General features: G+C 45.0%; 1 protein-coding gene across 4 annotated transcripts in view; it reads left to right on the top strand.

The window, feature by feature from the left end:
• The window catches only part of ASTN2 (astrotactin 2), a 279,753-nt gene that overhangs the window by 125,626 nt on the left and 132,278 nt on the right, over positions 1-21,849 (top strand). For 2 of the 4 annotated variants that reach the window (XM_081967204.1, XM_081967206.1), the window contains exons 7-10: positions 8,673-8,840; positions 18,585-18,669; positions 20,097-20,171; positions 20,954-21,091. In XM_081967204.1, the coding sequence (XP_081823330.1) occupies positions 8,673-8,840; positions 18,585-18,669; positions 20,097-20,171; positions 20,954-21,091 (466 nt within the window). Of the gene's footprint in view, positions 1-7,631; positions 7,797-8,672; positions 8,841-18,584; positions 18,670-20,096; positions 20,172-20,953; positions 21,092-21,849 lie in introns of those variants that run through there. The other 2 variants (XM_081967207.1, XM_081967205.1) reach the window with 2 other exon arrangements.

Raw genomic sequence — 21,849 nt, 5'->3', positions numbered from 1 at the left:
TTATTTCTCTTCCCCACAGTTTAGAACCGTATTTAAAAGTGTCATTTCGGAGATCATTCTCATTCTTGGTGCCGTTTCACTTGGTCCTTTGTGTTTTTCATCTTCCGAAAAGCCATTATGTCTCGATTGGAGACTGCCCCACCTCCTCCCCTCTTCCAAGGGATATTAATCTGTTTTATTGGTGTTTCATTGGCAGCTCTGATGGAAATCCTCTGCACCCTGCATAACATTCCTAGCAGAATTTTCCCCCCATCCTTCCGATACATGCACGGCTCGATTAAGTTGCTTCAGCCTGTGATGTCAACATACGTACACGAGTCAAAAGAAGCTGATAAATGCATAGCCGTGCAAATGGGAGTCTGGGAAAACCCGAATCTGCAAGCTTCCCGGTTTTCCCCACCCAGTTGAAAGTTCAAGATCTTGCCCCCGCACCCCCCATGGTCCAATCTCCCACTGCCCTGCTGGCAGCTTCCACCCATCCAATTCCGGTCAGGTGCAGAGGTGCAGAAACAAAGGATGACCTTGGCTTTCTCGAAAGAATGTTGTTATGGCTACATGTCATCTAACTCCGTACAATCCCCCCCTCCCATTTTCCCACCATAGAAAATGCATAGTAGTAGTAGATCCAAAAAGAAAGATGGCTTGCAGGCCTGGCACCAACCTTCCAGGGGGCAGCTGGCGGCTATCCCAATGGATATAGAATTAGGGCAAGCCACGTTTTTCATCGAGCAGCTCCAGATGTTATTTTGTTTGACTGTTGACAAAGGAAGATTACAGTTGCTCTGTCTCCTAACGCGCATTGAGCCAATTTCCAATATATCTCAGCCAGCAGGGCACTGACTGAGAACTCCGGGCTGACTTGCAGCCTCTGAAACAGATCCAAGTTGGGAAGGCAAAAAATAAATAAATACAACATTGATCATTCGTTTGTTTTATCCTGCTTTCTGTGTGACAGATGGAGCACAAAAGGGCTTTTTTTAAAAAAAGAAAGAAGAAGAAGAAGAAGCAAAATGCATCCAGAATTGAGAAGGGATGGAAAGGGAGAAAGGAGAGCGATTTTTTCGAAGGCAAAAAACACTGACGTGCGTTTTGGATCTCAAAGTCAATGAAAACTGCCACCATTGTGTTTGATGTGCGGTCTGGAGCTGGCTCATTCTGCCCCCCCCTTGGAATTTATGCTTTAAAAAGGACCAAAAGTCCTTTTATCTTCAACAAGATGGAATTCCCACAGGCGCCTTGTTTCACTTTCTAGAGATAGGTTGCCGGTAATCATTCCAATTCGGGCATATTCCCAGCTTGTATTTTGTATTTAAAACTGGATGTCATTCCGTAGGCCAACAACAACAGAGTTGGAAGGGACCTCGGAGGTCTTCTAATCCAACCCTCTGCTCAGGCAGGAAACCCTATACCACTTCAGACAAATGGCTATCCAACATCTTCTTAAAAACTTCCACTGTTGGAGCATTCACAACCTCTGGAGGCAAGCTGTTCCACTGATTAATTGTTCTAACTGTCAGGAAATTTCTCCTCAGTTGCTTCCCTCCTTGATTAGTTTCCACCCATTGCTTCTTGTCCTGCCTTCAGGTTCTTTGGAGAATAGTTTGACTCCCTCTTCTTTGTGGCAACCCCTGAGATATTGGAAGACTGCTATCATGTCTCCCCTAGTCCTTCTTTCTATTAAACTAGACATACCCAGTTCCTGCAACCGTTCTTCATATGTTTTGGCCTCCAGTCCCCTAACCTTCTTTGTTGCTCTTCTCTGCACTCTTTCTAGAGTCTCAGCCTCTCTTTTTTATAGTGTAGTGACCAAAACTGAATGCAGTATTCCAGGTGTGGCCTTCCCAAGGCCTTATAAAGTGGTATTAACACTTCACATGATCTTGATTCTATTCCTCTGTTCTTGCAGCCTTGAACTGTGTTGTCCAAAGCGCTTAAAGGAGAAGAAGCTATGGATGGAAACTAACCAAGGAGAGAAGCAACCTAGAAATAATTTCCTGACACTGAAAACAATTAACCAGTGGAACAACCTGCCTCCAGAGGTTGTGAATGCTACTACACTGGAAGTTTTAAAGAAGAGATTGGACAACCATCTGTCCGAAATGGCATTGGATCTCCTGCTTGAGCAGGGTGTTGGACTAAAAGACCTCCAAGGTCCCTTCCAACTTTATTATTCTGAAACCAAGGAGGTGACTTGTTTGCAGGTCCCTTCGGAGATGTTTAAATCTATGTAGAATCCTGGCTGATGTGCAGCATAGAAAAGGCCCACATTAAAAACTTCCAGTGTTGGAGCATTCACAACCTCTGGAGGCAACTTCTGTTCCACTGGTTAATTATTCTCACTGTCAGGAAATTCCTCCTTAGTTCTAAGTTGATTCTCTCCTTGATCAGTTTCCACCCATTGCTTCTTGTCCTGCCCTTCAGGTGCTTTGGAGAATAGCTTGACCCTTTCTTCTTTGCGGTGTCCCCTTATATATTATCATGTCAGAATGCAGAATGACATTGTATTGGAAGAGACCTTGGAGGTCTTCTAGTCCAACCCCTGTTCAAGCATTAGTTTCCACCCATTGCTTCTTGTCCTACCCTCAGGTGCTTTGGAGAATAGCTTGACTCCCTCTTCTTTGTGGCAGCCCCTGAGATATCGGAAGACTGCTATCAGGTCTCCCCTGGTCCTTCTTTTCATATGGAAGCCACTTTAAATGATGGATGCAAAACTTGCAAGTGTTCAAACGTTTCAGGAAGCAAGGGTTGAAAAATAGTCTACACAGAAAGTTACAGTGTGTGTCTCTCTCTGTGTGTGTGTGTGTAAAAGCCACCCAGTCTAGGGGCATATCATTAGTCAAAGCCTTGCTTAAAATGGATTTAGAATTGGACATAAAAGCAGAGAGCGTCTTGTGTTCCTCAAGCCAATTTTGGAACAACGTTGGGGAGGGACAAAGATTTCGTATTATTTTTAAGTAATTTTCCTGAGTGAGGAAATTGAACCAAGCCCAGCTTGCTGTAATGAGGGATTATAATTGCCTGGAGGCCTGAAACGCATCATGTGGGACTGTGAAATGTTCAATTAACAGTAGAACACTGCCAGAACTGGTGCCTGATGTTGTTAGACGAAGAAATGGAAGGATATATATCTATATATATCTATATATATCTATATATATACCAGGGGTTGTAACACAAATACATACCTATTTCCCTGGCCTAGCTGATAAGGAAGAGAGCCTGTGGCTTAGTGGCAATTACATCGGCCTAATATGCAATACAGCCCTGGTTCGATTCCCAGTAAGGGTATGGCTAGCTGATGAGACCTAAATAGGTTGAAATAGATCTATACTAGTCTCCCTTTATTTATTTATCAGCCAAAGTTCAGATGCTCATCCCCTGATTCACACTTATGACCATTGCTACATTCCCATGGTCATGGGATCCCAAATCAGGTCAACTGACTCATATTTGTGACAGTTGTGGCATTAGGCAATTTCCCGTTTTGCAACCTTCGAGCAAACACAACAGCGAAGCTTTGAACAACCGTGAATCTCACTCGCTGAATCAACTGCTGTGATTCACTTAACAACTGTGGCAAAGAAGGTCCTAAAATGGGACAAAGCTCGCTTAACCAATGTTTCGCTTAGCAATGGAAAATTTGGGGTTTAATTGTGGGTCGTAAGTCCAGGATTACCCTGCATGTATTTCCCCAAGAGTAGATGTATATGCATTGGTGCAGGAATTTCTAGGTCTCAAAACCCAACCAAAGTTAGAGTTTAAAGCCCATCTCGTTGGTTTCCTACCCATCCCTTGGTTGGAGGCGTGCTAAATAAGCTGTGACTACATTCAGCTCCCAAATGCCACGTTCCCTGATTGGCATGCGATTGAACTTTAATTGTTTCATCTGAAGATTGTTTTATCTGCTTTCCCTCTGGCTAGCTTCACTGTGATGCTCAGAGGACGGAAGGCAGCCATTAGCGGCATCTCTCTAATTTTCCTCTTGATCTTTGCAGGCAAACTCTGGCATTGGCACAGCTTCTCATTTTGTTTTTAATTAAACAAGTTGCTTGAATTTAGAAAAGAGAGAGAGAGAGAGAGAAAAGAGAGAAGAGAGACAGAAAGAACAGAAAGAGACAGAGAAGGAGAGAGAGAGAAAGAGAAAGAGGGAGAGAGAGAAAGAGACAGAGAAAGAGAGAGAAAGAGACAGGAGAGAGAGAGAGAGAGAGAGAGAGAGAGAGAGAGAAAGGGGGAGAGAGAGAAGAAGAAATGGAAAGAGAGACAGTTGGGTCTTTTTGGCTGTGTCTTTTTGCCTCTTAACAATATTTAACAAGGGAAAAGAACAAAGTCTTGCTGTGTTTTATCTCTTTTTTGTTCTCTAAAATACACATTTTTCTCAAATGTCAAGAACTTCAAACCTCTCTTTGTAGAAGCTTCAAAACGAAGTGGTTGAACTTTGATGAAGACCTCTGGATAAGGTGTCTGAACTTCTGAAGCTGTTGCAGCCAACTCTGCTTTGATATAAATTTGAGTTGGAGAGAGAGGGGGGGGGGAATCTAAGAGGAGGGGAAAATCATATAACAAAACAAACTGTATCAAGAAGTCCCTGTGGACCTTCGTACAGGGAAGGACCAGTTTGCGCTGGAGGCTATGAGTTCTCCTGTGCATTCAAAAAATAAATAAATAATCGTTCCTTAGAATTCATTCAACCCTTGCTGGTCTTCTTGGAAGCTGTGGTTATTCCAAAACATTCTGCATTCCCTCCACATCAGTCTTCTTCCTTTTGGTTAGAAAACCAGTTCTTTTGATTGTCCCCACCCCAAAGATGGTAGAGTATTGGTGGGTGAGATGCAGGATGGTTGAATCTGTGGCTCCGTAGCATTCAAATAATTCTTTCTTTCTTTCTTTCTTTTTCTTTCTTTCTTTCTTTCTTTCTCTTTCTGTCTCTCTTCCTTCCTTTCTCTCTTCCTCTTTTCTTCCTCCCTCTCTTCCCCCCACCTTCCTCCCTTCTCCATCTCCTTCATTCCCTCTTCCTCCTCCTCTATTCCTTCCCACTTTTCTTCCTTCCCACTTTTCTTCCTTCCTCTTTTTTCCTTCATTCCTTCCTCTTTTCTTCCTCCTTCCCTCCCACCTTCCTACCTTCTCCATGTTCTTGCTTCCCTCTTCCTCCTCCACTTTTCCTTCCCACTTTCCTTCCTTCCTCTTTCCTTCCATCCTTCTTTCCTCTTTTCTTCCTCCCTCCCTCCTTTCCTCCCTCCCACCTTCCTACCTTCTCCATCATCTTCCTTCCCTGTTCCTCCTCCTCTTTTCCTTCCCATTTTCCTTCCTCCTTTCCTCTTTCTTTCCTTCCATCCTTTTTTCCTTCTTTCCTCATTTCTTCCTCCCTCCCTCCCTACCACCTTCCTACCTTCTCCCTCCTTCCTTCCCTCTTCCTCCTCCTCTTTCTCTTCCCACTTTCCTTCTTTCCTCTTTTCTTCCATCCTTTTTCCCTTCTTTCCTCATTTCTTCCTCTCTCCCTACTACCTTCCTACTTTCCCTATCTCCTTCCTTCCCTCTTCCTCCATCTCCTTTCTTCCCTCTTCCTCTTCTTCTTTTCCTTCCTTCCTCCTTCCCTCCTCTCTGCACTTCAGCCCTGTTCTCTGTCACATTTGAAAACAGCCTTATAATCAGTGTAATTGAAGATCAGGTTAATGAGGACGCAAGCATCTGTAAAAATCGCCCCCTCTCCGCCCTTACTCCACTGCCTGTCTGATATTAGATAAGGAAAACTGAAAATACATTTGCCTGATTAGAAGATGCATATTGCCAAGTGGTGGGAGAAAACACTTTTTTTGCCGTTTCGGAATGGATGTGTGCATGTGTGAGGCACAGATATGCACAGAAATATACCCAGCAATCATTGATTTTTTTCCCAACATTATCGTCAACTCTGCATAAAAAAAAAAAAAAATCCACTCTGCTTTTAAGGCATTGTGTTAATTAAATATGCATCATGCTGAGATTTGTCACCAGTCTTGTGACTAGCAGGCATATAAATGTTTGCTAATTGGCGGTTCCTTCAAATTGGCAACTTTCCAGCCGCTCTGCTATTCCTGCACTATTGTATTGTTGTTGTTGTGTGTACTGCGTGGTGTGTTTGGGTTCTGGGAGACATGAAGGTGAAAGAAAGGCTTTAAAACCGTGAAGTTTGTTCATTTGTATCCTAACTTTATCATCATCATCATCATCATCATCATCATCATCATTATTATTATTTTACAAATAACTCCTGCGGGTGAATATTTCCAAAACACCTTCCTGCTCCTACTTTCTCCTCAACAAACCCTGTGAGCAGGACTAGAACTCACAGGCTCCTGGTGATTGGCCCAAATTCAGCCAGACGGCTTTCATGCCTAAGGAGGGACTAGAACTCACAGTCTCCTGGTCATTGGCCCAAATTCAGCCAGCCAGCTTTCATGCCTAAGGAGAGACTAGAACTCACAGCCTCCTGGTCATTGGCCCAAATTCAGCCAGCCAGCTTCCTTGCCTAAGGAGGGACTAGAACTCACAGTCTCCAGGTGATTGGCCCAAATTCAGCCAGCTGGCTTTCATGGCTAAGGAGGCACTAGAACTCACAGTCTCCTGGTGATTGGCCCAAATTCACCCAACTAGCTTTCTTGCCTATGGCGGAACTAGAACTCACAGTCTCCTGGTGATTGGCCCGAATTCCGCCAGCTGTCTTTCATGCCTAAGGAGGGACTAGAACTCACAGCCTCCGGGTGATTGGCCCAAATTCAGCCAGCTGTCTTTCATGCCTAAGGAGGGACTAGAACTCACAGTCTCCTGGTCATTGGCCCAAATTCAGCCAGCTGGCTTTCATGGCTAAGGAGGCACTAGAACTCACAGTCTCCTGGTGATTGGCCCAAATTCACCCAACTAGCTTTCTTGCCTATGGCGGAACTAGAACTCACAGTCTCCTGGTGATTGGCCCGAATTCCGCCAGCTGTCTTTCATGCCTAAGGAGGGACTAGAACTCACAGCCTCCGGGTGATTGGCCCAAATTCAGCCAGCTGTCTTTCATGCCTAAGGAGGGACTAGAACTCACAGTCTCCTGGTCATTGGCCCAAATTCAGCCAGCTGGCTTTCATGGCTAAGGAGGCACTAGAACTCACAGTCTCCTGGTGATTGGCCCAAATTCACCCAACTAGCTTTCTTGCCTATGGCGGAACTAGAACTCACAGTCTCCTGGTGATTGGCCCGAATTCCGCCAGCTGTCTTTCATGCCTAAGGAGGGACTAGAACTCACAGCCTCCGGGTGATTGGCCCAAATTCAGCCAGCTGTCTTTCATGCCTAAGGAGGGACTAGAACTCACAGTCTCCTGGTCATTGGCCCAAATTCAGCCAGCTGGCTTTCATGGCTAAGGAGGCACTAGAACTCACAGTCTCCTGGTGATTGGCCCAAATTCACCCAACTAGCTTTCTTGCCTATGGCGGAACTAGAACTCACAGTCTCCTGGTGATTGGCCCGAATTCCGCCAGCTGTCTTTCATGCCTAAGGAGGGACTAGAACTCATAGCCTCCGGGTGATTGGCCCGAATTCCGCCAGCTGTCTTTCATGCCTAAGGAGGGACTAGAACTCACAGTCTCCAGGTGATTGGCCCAAATTCAGCCAGCCGGCTTTCATGGCTAAGGAGAGACTAGAACTCACAGCCTCCTGGTGATTGGCCCAAATTTCACCACTTGTTCTGCACATTATATCTTAGTCACCTCCTCAAAAAGCCATTCCTGGTTCTCTTTGAACTTCTGCTCCTGTGGTCGACCTATGTTCCTTTGGGAAGGTATCTCCTGGCTTTTAGTCTGTCTAGCTGCTATTTTACAGATTGCAGAGTTGGAAGGGACCTTCTAGGTCATCTAGTCCAACCCCCTTCTACCGAAGCAGGAGACCCTACACCATTTCTGACAAATGGCAGTCCAGTCTCTTCTTGAAAGCTTCCAGGGATGAAGCTCCCACAACTTCTGAAGGCAACTTCTGTTCCGTTGGTTGATTGCTCTCACAGCCAAGAAATTTCTTCTTATTTCCTGGTTCAATCTCTCCTTGATCAGTTTCCATCCATTTTTTTAGTTCTTGTCTGGCCTTCGGGTGCTTTGGAAAATAGCTTAACCTCTCTTCTTTCTGTGGCAGCCCCTCAAATATTGGAAGACTGCTATCCTGTCTCCCCTGGTCCTTCTCTTCACTAGACTAGCCATGCCCAGTTCCTGCAACCGTTCATCGTATGTTTTAGCCTCCAGTCCCCTCATCTTCTTGGTTGCTCTTCTCTGCACTCTTTCCAGAGTCTCAACTTCTTTTTTATAGTGTGGTGACCAAAACTGGATGCTGTATTCTAGGTGTGATCTTACTAGGGCTTTATAGAGTGGTATTAGAAACCTCACTTGATCTTGATTGTATCCTTCTGTTAATGCAATTTAGGATTAACATTAGATTGCATTTGGCTGCTGGCTCATATTTAGCTGGTTGTCCACTAAGACTCCAAGATCCCTCTCACAGTTACTGCTATTAAGCCTGGTTTCACCCAGTCTATATGCGTCCTTTTGGCTTCTCTTGCCTAAGTGTAAGACTTTACTTTTCTCTACGTTGCATTTTATTTTGTTAGACAGGGCCCAATGCTCCAATCTAACCATCTTTTTCTGCCTTACTTTCTTTCTTTGTCTTGCAGGAAGCAGTTTTGTTGTGAGTGAGGGCAGCTACTTGGACATCTCCGACTGGCTGAATCCTGCAAAGCTCTCCCTCTACTATCAAATCAACGCCACCTCACCATGGATCCGTGATCTCTGTGGGCAGAGAACAACGGATGCGTGCGAACATCTGTGTGATGAAGAAACTGGTAAGTGGACAATTGGGCCAGCTCGGGTCTTCTGAATGGAGCTTCGCGGCTTCCTTCTCTTGAATTCAATCCCAAACACAATATCTTCTCTTCTGACCCAGCCAAGGTAGGTTCTATCTGGACGATAGAAAAAAAATGGGTTTAAATGTTGATCAACAATCCATCTTCTCAATAAAGGAGAGTGTCAACTCTCAAGTGTTGTCATGGGAAGAGAAAGAGGCGGAGTGCATTCCATGCAAGCTGTCGGCTGGAGTCGGATCTCAGATTACGGCAGCCAGTTTGGGAGGGGTGGCATCTTATAGGGTAAGGTGATTTATGACACAGACCGAAGGAACAGGAGCAAAGTTCAGCGATAAATCAAACAAAGCATAGGCTTGACTGCGAACAGATCTTGCCTAAGGGTGCCTCTAATAAATGACTGGTTTTGTATTGAAAACTTAACTCGATGCTTATGAATCAATTAGGGCATTTTAAGGAAACCGGACAGAGAGCAGATTGCCGGGCCAAAAAATAAATTGAAAAGGACAAAACTTCATTCGGACAAGCTCTCTAAATTTAACATTTGGGGTGAATAGAAGTCCACGGTTGATGTACATTTAATTTACGTCCAAAACTTTGAAAGAATAATCTCACTTCTAATCGAATAAACACAGTTTACCATCTATGGACGGGAGCAATCAATGAAAGATAACAAATAGCAATAGCACTTAAGCCCTTTCTAATGGTTTACAGGTTCAGTACATTGCCCCCTACAATCTGGGTCCTCATTCTACTGACCTCAGAAGGTTGAAAGGCTGAGTCAACTTTAAGCTGGTCAGGATCGAACTTCTGGCAGTAGGCAGAATTAACCTTCAATACTGCATTCTAACCACTGCGCCATCATAGCGAGGGATGGAGGGAGGAAGGAAAGGAAAGAAGGAAGGAGAGGGAGAGAAAGAAGGAAGGGAAGCAAGCAAGCAATAGCACTTAGATTTACATACGACTTCACAGGAAGGAAGGAAGGAAGGAAGGAAGGAAGGAAGGAAGGAAGGAAGGAAGGAAGGAAGGAAGGAAGGAAGGAAGGAAGGGCAATAGCCCTTAGACTTATATACCATAGTGCTTTCCAGCCCTCTCTAAGTGATTTACAGAGTCAACCTCTTGCCCCCCAACAATCTGGGTCCTCATTTTACCCACCTCGGAAGGAGTCCACCTTGAGCCGGTCAGGATTGAACTGCTGACAGTTGGCAGAGTTAGCCTGCAATGCAGCATTCTAGCCACTGCACCATCATGGCTCTTCCCAAGATCCTGGAAAGAGTCCCTTCGAGATCACATCATCCCTCCTCTGCCTCCCCCCCACTCCCCCAGCTCATTTGCAGGTGGGTGACCTCTGGTAAAAATCCCTGATGCTGGGAAGTAGACTTGGCCTCGTTCCAACCGTAATGTAGGCTCAGGGTCTGAATAGATTGCTCGGAGCTGCCTTTCTCGGATAATTGCCGGCAGAAGGTCAAAACGCAGAGAAAGAGAGACCTCAGCTTCCCGAAAACAAAAGCTCCTTCTAATCGAATCACGCTGCATGTGTTGTTTGCACAACTAAGAGGGGTGTGTAAACCCTTTGGCACTAGCAGAACCCATCCATAGTATCCTTCTTCTCCCTGTTGCTAAAATGCCGCCTGCTTTGAGACACCCCGAGCCGAACGGATGGTGTGAACTCAACCGCTGTCTGTTTGGCAAGCCATGATTTATAGCTGAGTGTGACCTACACAGCCAGCTGATTGTGGCTTAATCAGCAAAGTCAAGTGGAAAAGCCCGGCTTAGGACGATGTGAATTTGAAGGCTTGCGGAATTAAATTGCTAAGTTGAGATGGAAATATGCCCATCTTCAAATCTTGGCTTGCAGTTTTTCACTGGAGACTAACTGGCCTGCATTACTACACTGGGGACAAATTCATTGTGTGTCTATTCACACTTGGCTAAATAAAGTATTCTATTCCTATTCCTATTCCATTGCATCCCATCCCATCCCATCCTATTCTATTCTTCCATTCCATTCCATTCCACTTTCTTCTATTCTATTCTATTCTATTCTATTCTATTCCATTCCATTCCATTCCATTCTATATAGTACTTCTGAATATCGGTCTCCCTAAGCTTTTATCATGTTTTCATGGATATAGAATTGTTTCCTCCCCTCTAGGACCTAACTAGTCAGCTGGAACTAAGCCTCCATCCCAGGTCATGGAGGAATGGAAATGTATGAAGAATCATATGTTGCAATGGAATCTAGCACTGATCATTGGGTTCTAATGCCTGTTGCTTATTAGTAGCTACAATTATCTCAACAATTCTGGGTACCTCTTAAAATAGGGATTTTCTTTGTGGGTTAGTCCAAGTAATCTGTGCTTTCTGCAACATAAAGTCTTACAAGGTTATTTTGAAATCCATAGTTTAAGGAGAGGAAAAGGAGGAGGAGGAGGAGGAGGAGGAGGAGGCGGTGGCAGTGACAAAACAGACTGTAGAGTCCTTGGTGTTCTCTGAGCTTGGTGGTTTTCTTGCAGACATTTCATTACCCATCTAGGTAACATCATCAGTGCTAGAAGAGGGAGACCAAACCTCACTTACTTCTAGCAATGATTATGCTATCTAGTTGGGCAATGAAATGTGAGGAGGAGGAGAAGGAGGAGGAGGAAGAGGTGATGGAGAAAGGGAGGAGGAGGAGGAGGAAAACATGGAGGGGGAGGGGAGGGGAAGGAGGAAAACATGGAGGAGGAGGAGGAGGAGGAGGAGGAGGAGGAGGAGGAGGAGGAGGAGGAGGAGGAGGAGGAGGAGGAGGAGGAGGAGATGGAGAAGGAAAGGAGGAGGAGACCATGGAGGAGTGGAGGAAGAACTCCAGATTCTGGCAGTGTGGCTTAAAACACCCCCATTCATTAATCCACTAATGAACCAACGGATAGTCACAGTAAGATCTTTATATGTCAAAAGGATGCTCCTTTCTCTACTCTTCTCCAATCTCGATGTTTTATTTTACTTTCCCCTCTCCCTCTCCCCCCCTCCCGCCCCCAAAGCCTGTCTGATTTGTAGAACATATATTTGTTATTCTGTAAGTGTGAGGAATTAATGACCCAGGCTGATAAAAACTTGGGAGAGAAGAAAATGACTTATTAAGGGACGCTTCGATTGGCAAACCTTTCCCTCCAAACAAACCAAGAACGCGGCGCGGGGGCTGCCCCTCTTCCGCATCCCTCAGCCCCCCAAGCCAAGACAAATGCCTTCCTGCCAAGTCATTCCTTCCCTGGTTCCTCCTCTCCTCCCACCCACTCCCCACCCTAAATCCCATCTCCCCCCCCACCCCTGTTTCCTTTGCTGGAAAGGTTACTTTTGGAAACCTGGCCTCATGAATCAGAAAGTTAGCAGCTCCTAGCAGCTCGTAAATCAGGTCTCGGGTGAATTCCCCCCCGGACGTTTAATCTTTGAATATCAAGACGTGTTTAAGATGGTGAATATTTTATGAAAGAGCTCTTGCAATTTAGCACGTCGTTAGCGCTGGCCCCGCGGCTAAGGCGTCGCCAATCAGAAAGATCGGCAGTTCGGCGGTTCGAATCCCTAGCTCTGCGTAACAGAGTGAGCTCCCGTGACTTGTCCCAGCTTCTGCCAACTTAGCAGTTCGAAAGCATTTAAAAATGCAAGTAGAAAAATAGGGACCACCTTTGGTGGGAAGGGAACAGCGTTCCGTGTGCCTTTGGCATTAAGTCATGCCGGCCACATGACCGCGGAGACGTCTTCGGACAGCACTGGCTCTTCGGCTTTGAAACGGAGATGGGCATCATCCACTAGAGTCGGGAACGGCTAGCACAGATGTGCGAGGAGAACCTTTACCTTTAGCCTGTCTTACTTCCCCCAACCCCCTTCCTTCTTTTGGAGTTCTCCTCTGCCATCCACCCACCCATTACGCAGAGAGGGATGGAGCCCATTCAATGGCTCATGTGATGTGTTGCCACCGAGGCAGGAGTAGATGAATGGCCTGAAGGTTATTATATCATTGTAGTCATTTATTATATGGTTATAATATTGTATGATTAATTTCTTATAGGACTATTCTCTTTTATTGGTTTTACAGTTTTCTATATGACTTTATGGGTTTGATATTCCTGTAAGCCGCCTAGAGTCTCCATGTGTGAATAGTCGGCAATGTAAATTTCCTAAAATAAAAATAGAATGGAATGGAATGGAATTCTATAAGGGAAGGGAAGCGAAGGGAAGGGCAGAGGAGAAGAATACAATGGAATGGAGTGGAATGGAATGGAAGAGAAATTAGGAATGGAAGGGAAGAGAAGAGAAGAGAAATTAGGAATGAAATAGAATAGAATAGAATAGAATAGAATAGAATAGAATAGAATAACATTGGAAGGGGCCTTGGAGGTCTTCTAGTCCAACCCCCTGCTTAGGCAGGAAACCCTACACCACTACAGACAAATGGATATCCAACATCTTCTTAAAAACCTCCAGTGTTGGAAGTTGTGTGTTCACAACTTCTGGAGGCAAGCAGAGAAAAGTCTTTTCAGTCTTTTTGAAGGTCCTTTGATCACAGCCTTGTTTTTATCACATTGTGTTAGATTTCCCCAATGGAGACAACCTGGGTACCAAGCAAAGAGGCAGGAGAAGGGATGTCATTTAGGTCTCCTCTTTAAACTATTTCTCAACTGGGGAGGTTTGCCGTTGAGAAATATTTCTATTCCTGTACATAATTATATTTATATATTTCTCAGTGTCCCACTGGCGGACCTCAACTTATAAAAACTAAGTCTTGTTTAGCGACCGAAGCACTGAAAAAAGTAACTTATGCCTGTTTTTTTCACACTTATGACCATCGAAGCATCCACGGGGCCGCCTGATTTACCTTTGGATGCTTGGCAAAGGACTCACCTTCATGACAAAGTCAAGGGTTCACATGATCTCCTTTTGCGACCTTCTGGCCAGCAGAGCAATGGGGAAACCAGATTCCCTTAACAGCTGTGTTACTCACTTAAGAAAAACAGTGGTTCAGCTAACCACTGTGGCCAGAAAGGTCATAAAACGGGGCAAAACTCACTCAACGAATGTCTCTCTTAAAAACAGAAATGTTGACCTCCATGGTGGTCGTAAGCCAGGGATGAACTGTTTGTTTTCTAATTTTTAATCATTTCAATTTCTAACTTTTCATTCCGGCAATCGCTGCATCAGGGTTACCTTAACGCATTGTGTGTGAATTATTTATTTACTGGCTGTGAAGCCAATGCATTAAAAAAAAAAGTGGCAATCTTTGTTAGTTTTGATGAAGAGCTACTTAACATGCACGGCTGCATCAGTCTGTTATTAACAGGGTGAAACAGACCTCGGAAATTCCGGAGGCTACGCATTGCGTACTTGCTTTGTGTATGTGCTAGAGAGGAAGAGTTAGTGAGGAATGGAATGGAACAGAACAGAATGCAGCATAAGAGAGAACTGGGATGGGATGGGATGGGATAGAACAGGGAATAGGGACGGAATAGGACAAAGCAGAACAGAACAGAAGGATGGGGTGGGATGGGGTAGAATAGAATAGAATAAAATAAAATAGAATAGAATATGGAGTGGAGTGGAGTGGAATGGAACGGAATAGAATAGAATAGAAAATAGAGTAGAGTAGAGTAGAGAAGAGTAGAAAATAGAAGAGAAGAGAAGAGCGAGTAGAATAGAGAATAGAATAGAACAGAATAGAATAGAATAGAGAGTAGAATAGAGTAGAGTAGAGTAAAGAAGAGAAATAGAATAGAATAAGGAATAAGAATAAGGAATAGAATAGAATAGAATAAAATATAGAATGGAATGGAATAGAATAGGGAGTAGAGAATAGAATAGAATAGAATAGAATAAAATAAGGAATAGAATAGAATAGAATAAACTATAGAATGGAATGGAATAGAATAGAATAGGGAGTAGAGAAGAGAATAGGGAGTAGAGAAGAGAATAGACTAGAATAAGCTATAGAATAAGGAATAGAATGGAATGGAATAAAATATAGAATGGAATGGAATAGAATAGAATAGGGAGTAGAGAAGAGAATAGGGAGTAGAGAATAGAATAGACTAGAATAAGCTATAGAATAAGGAATAGAATGGAACGGAATGGAACAGAACAGAATAAGGAATAGAATAAATAGAATAGGATAGAATAGAATAGAATATAGAATGGAATGGAATAGAATAAATAGAATAGAATAGAATGAAACAGAACAGGACAGAACAGAACAGAATAAGGACCAGACCAGACCAGATCAGACTAGAATAGAATAAGGTATAGAATAAGGAATAGAATAGAATAAATAGAATAGAATAGAATCAGGAAGGGAATATGATGGTTGCTACAAATAGGCATATTCATTTCTTTGGATGAATATCACTCCGATGAGAAACATTGACTTTTCCCCCTCTCTGCACATCTGTAATTGATAGAGTTTGCCCTCCCGTCCCTCCGTGTACCCGCTGCGGAAATGAAATATGTTCCTTCCCTTTTCCACTGTTTTTGTGAGATGCATTGATTTCCCATCGTTTCCTGGTTTTTCGCTTGGCTTTTGTCGCCGGCCTTATTTACAGCCCGTTTGTTTATTTCCAACTTTCAGCTCCAGACCTTTTGTTTGAAAGAACTGAAAAAACCCCAATTAATATGCGGACGTGAATAGACGGAGATGAATATCAATAGAAAGGAATCATTTGTAGCTCAGGGTTCAACCGTGGGGCCCTTGGTGCTGCCTGAGCTCGGTGGTTTTCTTGCAGACATTTCGTGACCCAACTGGGCAACATCATTTGTGGAGAGCAGGAAAATAGGGAAGGAGGAGGAGGAGGAGGAGGAGGAGGAGGAGGAGGAGGAGGACGAGGAGGACGAGGAGGACGAGGACGACGACTATGGGTCCTTGATGATCTCTGAGCTTGGTGGTTTTCTTGCAGACATTTTATTGCCCAACTAGATAACATCATCAGTGCTAGAAGGGAATTTGGGTTTGGAGGAGGAGAAGGAGGATGAGGGGTTTTGAATGCTCTCTGAGCTTTGTTGTTTTCCTTGCTGACGTTTCATGACCCAACTAGGTAACATCAACCGTGCTAGAAGGGAGTGAATTTTACTACTTATATGCAGTAGCTTCCCCCTGCCAGTATTAGGGATGGCGGTTTCTTCTGAGGGATTCCTTGATTGGACTAGCATTTTCTGCTTCTTCATTTGTCTGGGGTTAATCCTTCCTTATCTGGGTGTCGCCTGCCGGAGAGGGTTTGCTCTTATTTCTCTTATGAAGCCCACTCCCTTCAAGCACTGATGATATTCCCTAGTTGGGTAATGAAACGGCAAGAAAACCACCAAGCTCAGAGGTCACCAAGGAATCCACCCTCCTCCTCCTCCTCCTCCTCCTCCTCCTCCTCCTCCTCCTCCTCCTCCTCCTCCTCCTCCTCCTCCTCCTCCCTTTCTCCTCCTCTTTCCTTTCTCCTCCTTCATTCTGCAAACCCCACTCCCTTCTAGCACTGATGATGTTCCCTAGTTGGGTAATGAAACGTCTGCGAGAAAACAACCAAGCTCAGAGGTCACCAAGGAATCCACCTTCCTCCTCCTCCTCCTCCTCCTCCTCCTCCTCCTCCTCCTCCTCCTCCTCCTCCTTTCTCCTCCTCTTTCCTTTCTCCTCCTTCATTCTGCAAACCCCACTCTCTTCTAGCACTGATGATGTTCCCTAGTTGGGTAATGAGACCTCTGCAAGAAAACCACAAAGCTCAGAAAGCACCAAGGTCTCCAGAGACGAACATGTCCCCCATCTCATGTTGCAGTAGGACAGGGATGTTAGGCACGCTGGTGGGCTTATGCAGGCCCCCTTTACGGACCTCTTAGGAGTGGGGTGAGGTCCACAGCAGACAGTTGAAGGTTGAAGCTGTGGGAGATTTGAGGACGTAACAACGGAGTCAGGTAGAGCATTCCAGGCGTTGACCACTCTGTGGCTGAAGTCGTATTTTCTGCAATCGAGTTTGGAGCGGTTTACTTTGAGTTTGTATCGATTGTTTGCCCGTGTATTATTGAGGTTGAAGCTGAAGTAGTCGTTGATAAGTAGGACGTTGTAGCAGACAATTTATGTACTATGCTTAGATTGAACAGTAGGCAGCATAGTTTCAGGTTGTCCAATCCCAAAATTTCGACCCTGGTGGCATAAGGGAGTCTGTTGTGAGCAGAGGAGTGGAGGACTCTTCTCGTGAAATACCTCTGGACATACTCAATTGTATTAATGCCCGATATACAACGTAGATTCCAGGCAGACGAGCTGTATTCGAGGATTGGTCTGGCAAAGGTTTTGTATGCCCTAGTTAGCAATACAAGAGATCCTGGAGAAGAAGAGGTTAACAACTCTTAATGCCTTTTTTGACAATGCCGTTGCAGTGAGCTCTGGGGCTTAGAACATTTGAGATGAGTACTCCTTGACAGAGTGAGGGTCGTCTCCAAGGTCATTTCCACCCAAATTTGGGGATCGATGTTATCTTAAGATGGCAACCAAGAAAGATGCCTAACCACGTCGCTAGAATCCAGAGAAAAGAGTAGACGTCGCTGGAGTGGAGAAAGGACATAAAATCAAAACAGTTGATAGGATTGAAGTAAGAAAACAAAGAATAGAAACATAGATCAAGTCCTAAGAACTCATCCATTAACAGCCAAAGGCCTAGGACCAGAGAGACTGGACTGCCAGCCAAGTAGTAAGATATTAAGATATTTGGGGCGGAGGAAACTGCATTAACCTGAAGGGAGGAGGTATCAAAATGAACATCTGGGATTCAAAAAGACAATCCCCCCCCAATACAGCTGTGCTTAAAACTCTCCTTTTGTCAGTGAAAGGTGTTTGCCAGAAGGAAAAAAAAACGGGAAGAAAAATCAACACTGGCTTTCAAAGTTTCCTGGGTGAAGAAATCCAATTAAACTTTTATTTTCTCTCTCTCTCTCTCTCTCTCTCTCTCTTTTTTTTCTTCTCCTACATGGCTCGCTTGCAGATATGTATTTTCTTTGCAAAGCAAGGGATCAATCTGAAAGGCAGCTGGGCAACTTCTCCGCAAAGGAGAAGGAGGGAATGAGAAATGAGGAAGGGAAGGGCAAGATAGCTTTTGGCTGCATTTTTTTATGAGTGGCAGGGATCATCTATTTCCCTTTTCTTAATTAAAAACAGGGTGTGCTTCCTCCCATAGATTTGCTTTTAGACATGCAGGTGTTTTGAAAAGGAGCATGTTTCAAAAGGGCAACTGGAATTTGGTTTCCCCCCCCCCCTTGAAGGCGTTTGGCTTCTCGTCCAAGAAGCTTCTTCAGTTCCGACTATACAGAACAACGGAGTGGGAAGGGACCTTGGAGGTCTTCTAGTCTAACCCCTTAATATATTAACAGATTAACAGAGTTGGAAGGGACCTTGGAGGTCTTCTAGTCCAACCCCTTAACAGATTAACAGAATTGGAAGGGACCTTGTAGGTCATCTAGTCCAACCTCCTGCCCAGGCAGGAGACCCTACACCATTTCTTCCAGTCTCCAAGGTCCCTTCCAACTCTGTTATTCTATTCTATTCTAACTGTTGTGAGTTGGGGACTACCTGTGCTTTGGCTATGTCACATGTGCAAATTAACAACAACAAATTTGGGGGTGGGGGGTGGGGGCTCGGTGGTCGTCGCGCGTCGAGGGTTACCTGTACAACTGTGGGTGGAAAATGCAAGGCGGAGTTGAACATTTGAGCTCTGCTCTTGTTTCCAGGTGAGTGCAGCTGTCACGAAGGATATGCCCCCGATTCTGTGCATCGACATCTTTGTATCCGTAACACCTGGGAACACAGCGAAGGGTAAGCATGGCAGGGTGTTGTGGGGCAGGGCGGCAGGGTGGCAACCTCCAGGGAAAAAATTGGCAAGGAAGGAAGGACAGTGTTAAAGCAGCATCTTTTTTCCCACGGGGACCAGAATTTTCGGAAGAATTCCACCTTCAACCAAGTGCACAATCTGTTCCCCAAATTCTGCCTCAAAGGGGGGGTTTGTTTGCTTACCTACCTTCCTCCCCCCCTGTTTTTTTTTAATGGAGTTCTTATAAACTTTATAATATAAAGTGACATAAAACACAAAGTACAAAGTAAACAGGAAAGAAGTGGGGAGGGAAAGAGAAGTGAGGAAAGATAAGCGAGACTTCTGACTCTCTCTGTTACAGCAAAATAAGGCATTCACATCCAATCGCAGCTTTTTTGCTTTTTCCTACATAATATATGAGGGTGACTCAGTGGCTAAGAAGCTCAGCTTGTCGATCAGAAAGGTCGGCAGTTTGGCGGTTCGAATCCCTAGCGCCGCGTAACGGAGTGAGCTCCCGTGACTTATCCCAGCTTCTGCCAACCGAGCAGTTCGAAAGCACATGAAAAATGCAAGTAGAAAAATAGGAACCACCTTTGGTGGGAAGGGAACAGCGTTTTGTGCACCTTCGGCGTTGAGTCATGCCGGCCACATGACCACGGAGACATCTTCGGACAGCGCTGGCTCTTCGGCTTTGAAACAGAGATGAGCAGCGCCCCCCTAAAGTCGGGAACGACTAGCACCTACGTGCGAGGGGAACCTTTACCTTTATCTTGCCTTTGGGTGCTTTTGCAAGGGTGTGAGTACACCTCTCATTGCTCCCTTGAAATCTCTTCTCCTGAAGGAGATTTCTGTATGAATAATGCATTAAATGTGTGTTTATTAAAGATTGGCTTCTGGGGTAAAGAAATTACGCGATGGGGCCTCTGCCTCAAAGCTAGTAGGCGAAGTTTGCAAGCCAGGAATCTTAGTTTCAATCCTACGGTGCTCCAGCTTGTCAAGGAAAAGGCCTATTGGAATGCCTCCGATAATCGCTCTGATTTAACACGGCCCAATGCTCAATTCTGAAGTCTCAAGAAACCATTAAACGATCCACAGCGGCAAGCACGCCTGACTTTAGAATCGTTACTTCAACATCATCTTAATATATCAATCAATCCGCGAGAGCCACGAGGCTGGGGCAGGACAATAAATATAATTAAATATAGATAAGCTGCCAATGCATTAGAATGCCATAAATAAATAGCATAATTACGGGAAAAGAAAAGAAAAGAAAGGATAATAAGCTGTTTGGGCCAGAGACGAGAAAATGATATGGCGTTTGAGTAATGTTGTTATTAAAAAGGAAATGGATTTGCTTCTAGCTGCTCTTGTTTTAAAATTCCAACCCCTTCCGCGTATAATAATGACTCTTTTCTTGCTTTATATTCCCCAGCCCCTGGCCGTACACAACTTTGGAAAGAGGTTATGATTTGGTGACAGGAGAACAAGCTCCGGAGAAAATTCTTAGGTGAGTCATGCAATCGGTTTGGTTGAAATTTTTCCGTCAATCTGTCCTTTCTTGGTTTTTTTTGGGGGGGGGGAGTTCAATTTTAGAGGTCATTGTGGAGTCCTTGGTGAGTGGTGAGGTGGACTAGAGGTGGAACTCAAATTAGGAGGTTGTGAGTTCGATCCTAGGTGGAGGCAGATATTTCTCTCTCTGGGAACAATGAGAATTTATCGGCTGAACAAAACTCCTCATTGGCAACAAGAAAGGCATCTGGCCAGTAAATACTCAGCTCCATTCAGTTGCGAAGACTGCACCTCGCGAGGGATTATGGGGTCATTAAAAGATGATGGTGATGATTGTGGAGTCCTTGGTGCTCCCTGAGCTTGGTGGTTTTCTCGCAGACATTTGCTGAAGTTGTTATTCTGAGCCTAAAATTTCCCTTGTGAAGCGAGATCATTGTTCAGTGAGCTGTTCCCCACCAGCACATATGGACACGGTGTTCCAACAATGCATTTACTTTACTTTATTGTCAGTGCACGTGTGTATACACAGTTTACACATACAACAAAATTCACATAACACCCAGAGACCAGGCCTAGAATCGGAACGACTAGCACATACGTCCGAGGGGAACCTTTAAACTTTACATCTTTGCTACATGATAGTTTCCAGACACGTCACCAGGAATTCAGATTTTGAGATTCTGGGCTGAGTCTTGAAATCAGAAAGTCCAAAGTTCTCAAACCGGCATTGGGTTGGGGTTTTTTTTTGTCTTCTGCTCTCATGTGTCTTCTTTTTTGAAGGTCTACCTACAGCCTGGGCCAAGGCCTTTGGCTTCCCGTGAGTAAAAGTTTTGTGCTTCCTCCGGTGGAGCTTTCCATCAATCCGTTGGCCAGCTGCAAGACGGATGTCCTTGTGACAGAAGATCCCACAGATGTCAGGTGAGAAGCTTCTTATTCAACTCTCGGTATTGGAAAGGTCTCGGCTCTGTGGTCCGTCTCCCAGCTCAGTACTGAACGGGGTGCTTGAACTGTAAGTTTCTCTGGCTGCGTGGGAAACAAACCAGGTTTATTTGCTAAGCCCTTTTGGTGTTCTTTCGCGGTCGTGCGAACGTTCACTCAATTAGAACAGCGATCACCAATTGGGGGTCCGTGAGGAAAATTTCAGTGGTCCGCAGAAAAAGGATTTGCATTTTTTATACTGCAGTAAATCAGGGGTCCTCAAACTACGGCCCCTGGGACGGATACGTGCAATGGACGATTGTGTTGCTGCAGAGAGTCTCCCCCTTTGGGGTCTTTTTGTGCGGGTCAGAGGGGGGCAGAAATTCCATCTTGGGGTCTGCTTCGGCCTCCTGGTGGGGGGCTTTGGGCGAAGGCTGGAGGGAAGCGCTGCTGGTGGCGAAGAGCCGGAGGGCCTCGTTTCAGTGGGACTGCATCATGGCCTGGAACTGGCTGACCATTTCAGCCCGCTGAGCCTCCAGGCGCCAGCACCTGGCCTTGCACTCCTGCACGTCTTCCCTCTGCTTGGAAAGCCCATGCTCCTAGTCCTCAGTGAGGTGCTTCTGCTGAGCCTCCTTCTCGGTCAGATCCAACTGAGCTGTTTTGCCAATTCTTTCTAATGGTAGCTGCTTAGCTCCAGCAACTGCTCCCTGTTGGGGCCCTAAGGAGCCCGGGCAGGCAGGCGAGGGGGGCTGGGAAGG

This window comes from Natrix helvetica (assembly GCF_964273705.1).
Source record: "Natrix helvetica genome assembly, chromosome: 15".
Lineage (NCBI taxonomy): Eukaryota > Metazoa > Chordata > Lepidosauria > Squamata > Natricidae > Natrix > Natrix helvetica.
The sequence above is the reverse complement of the archived record's forward strand: the minus strand, read 5'-3'. Positions and strand labels throughout refer to the sequence as shown.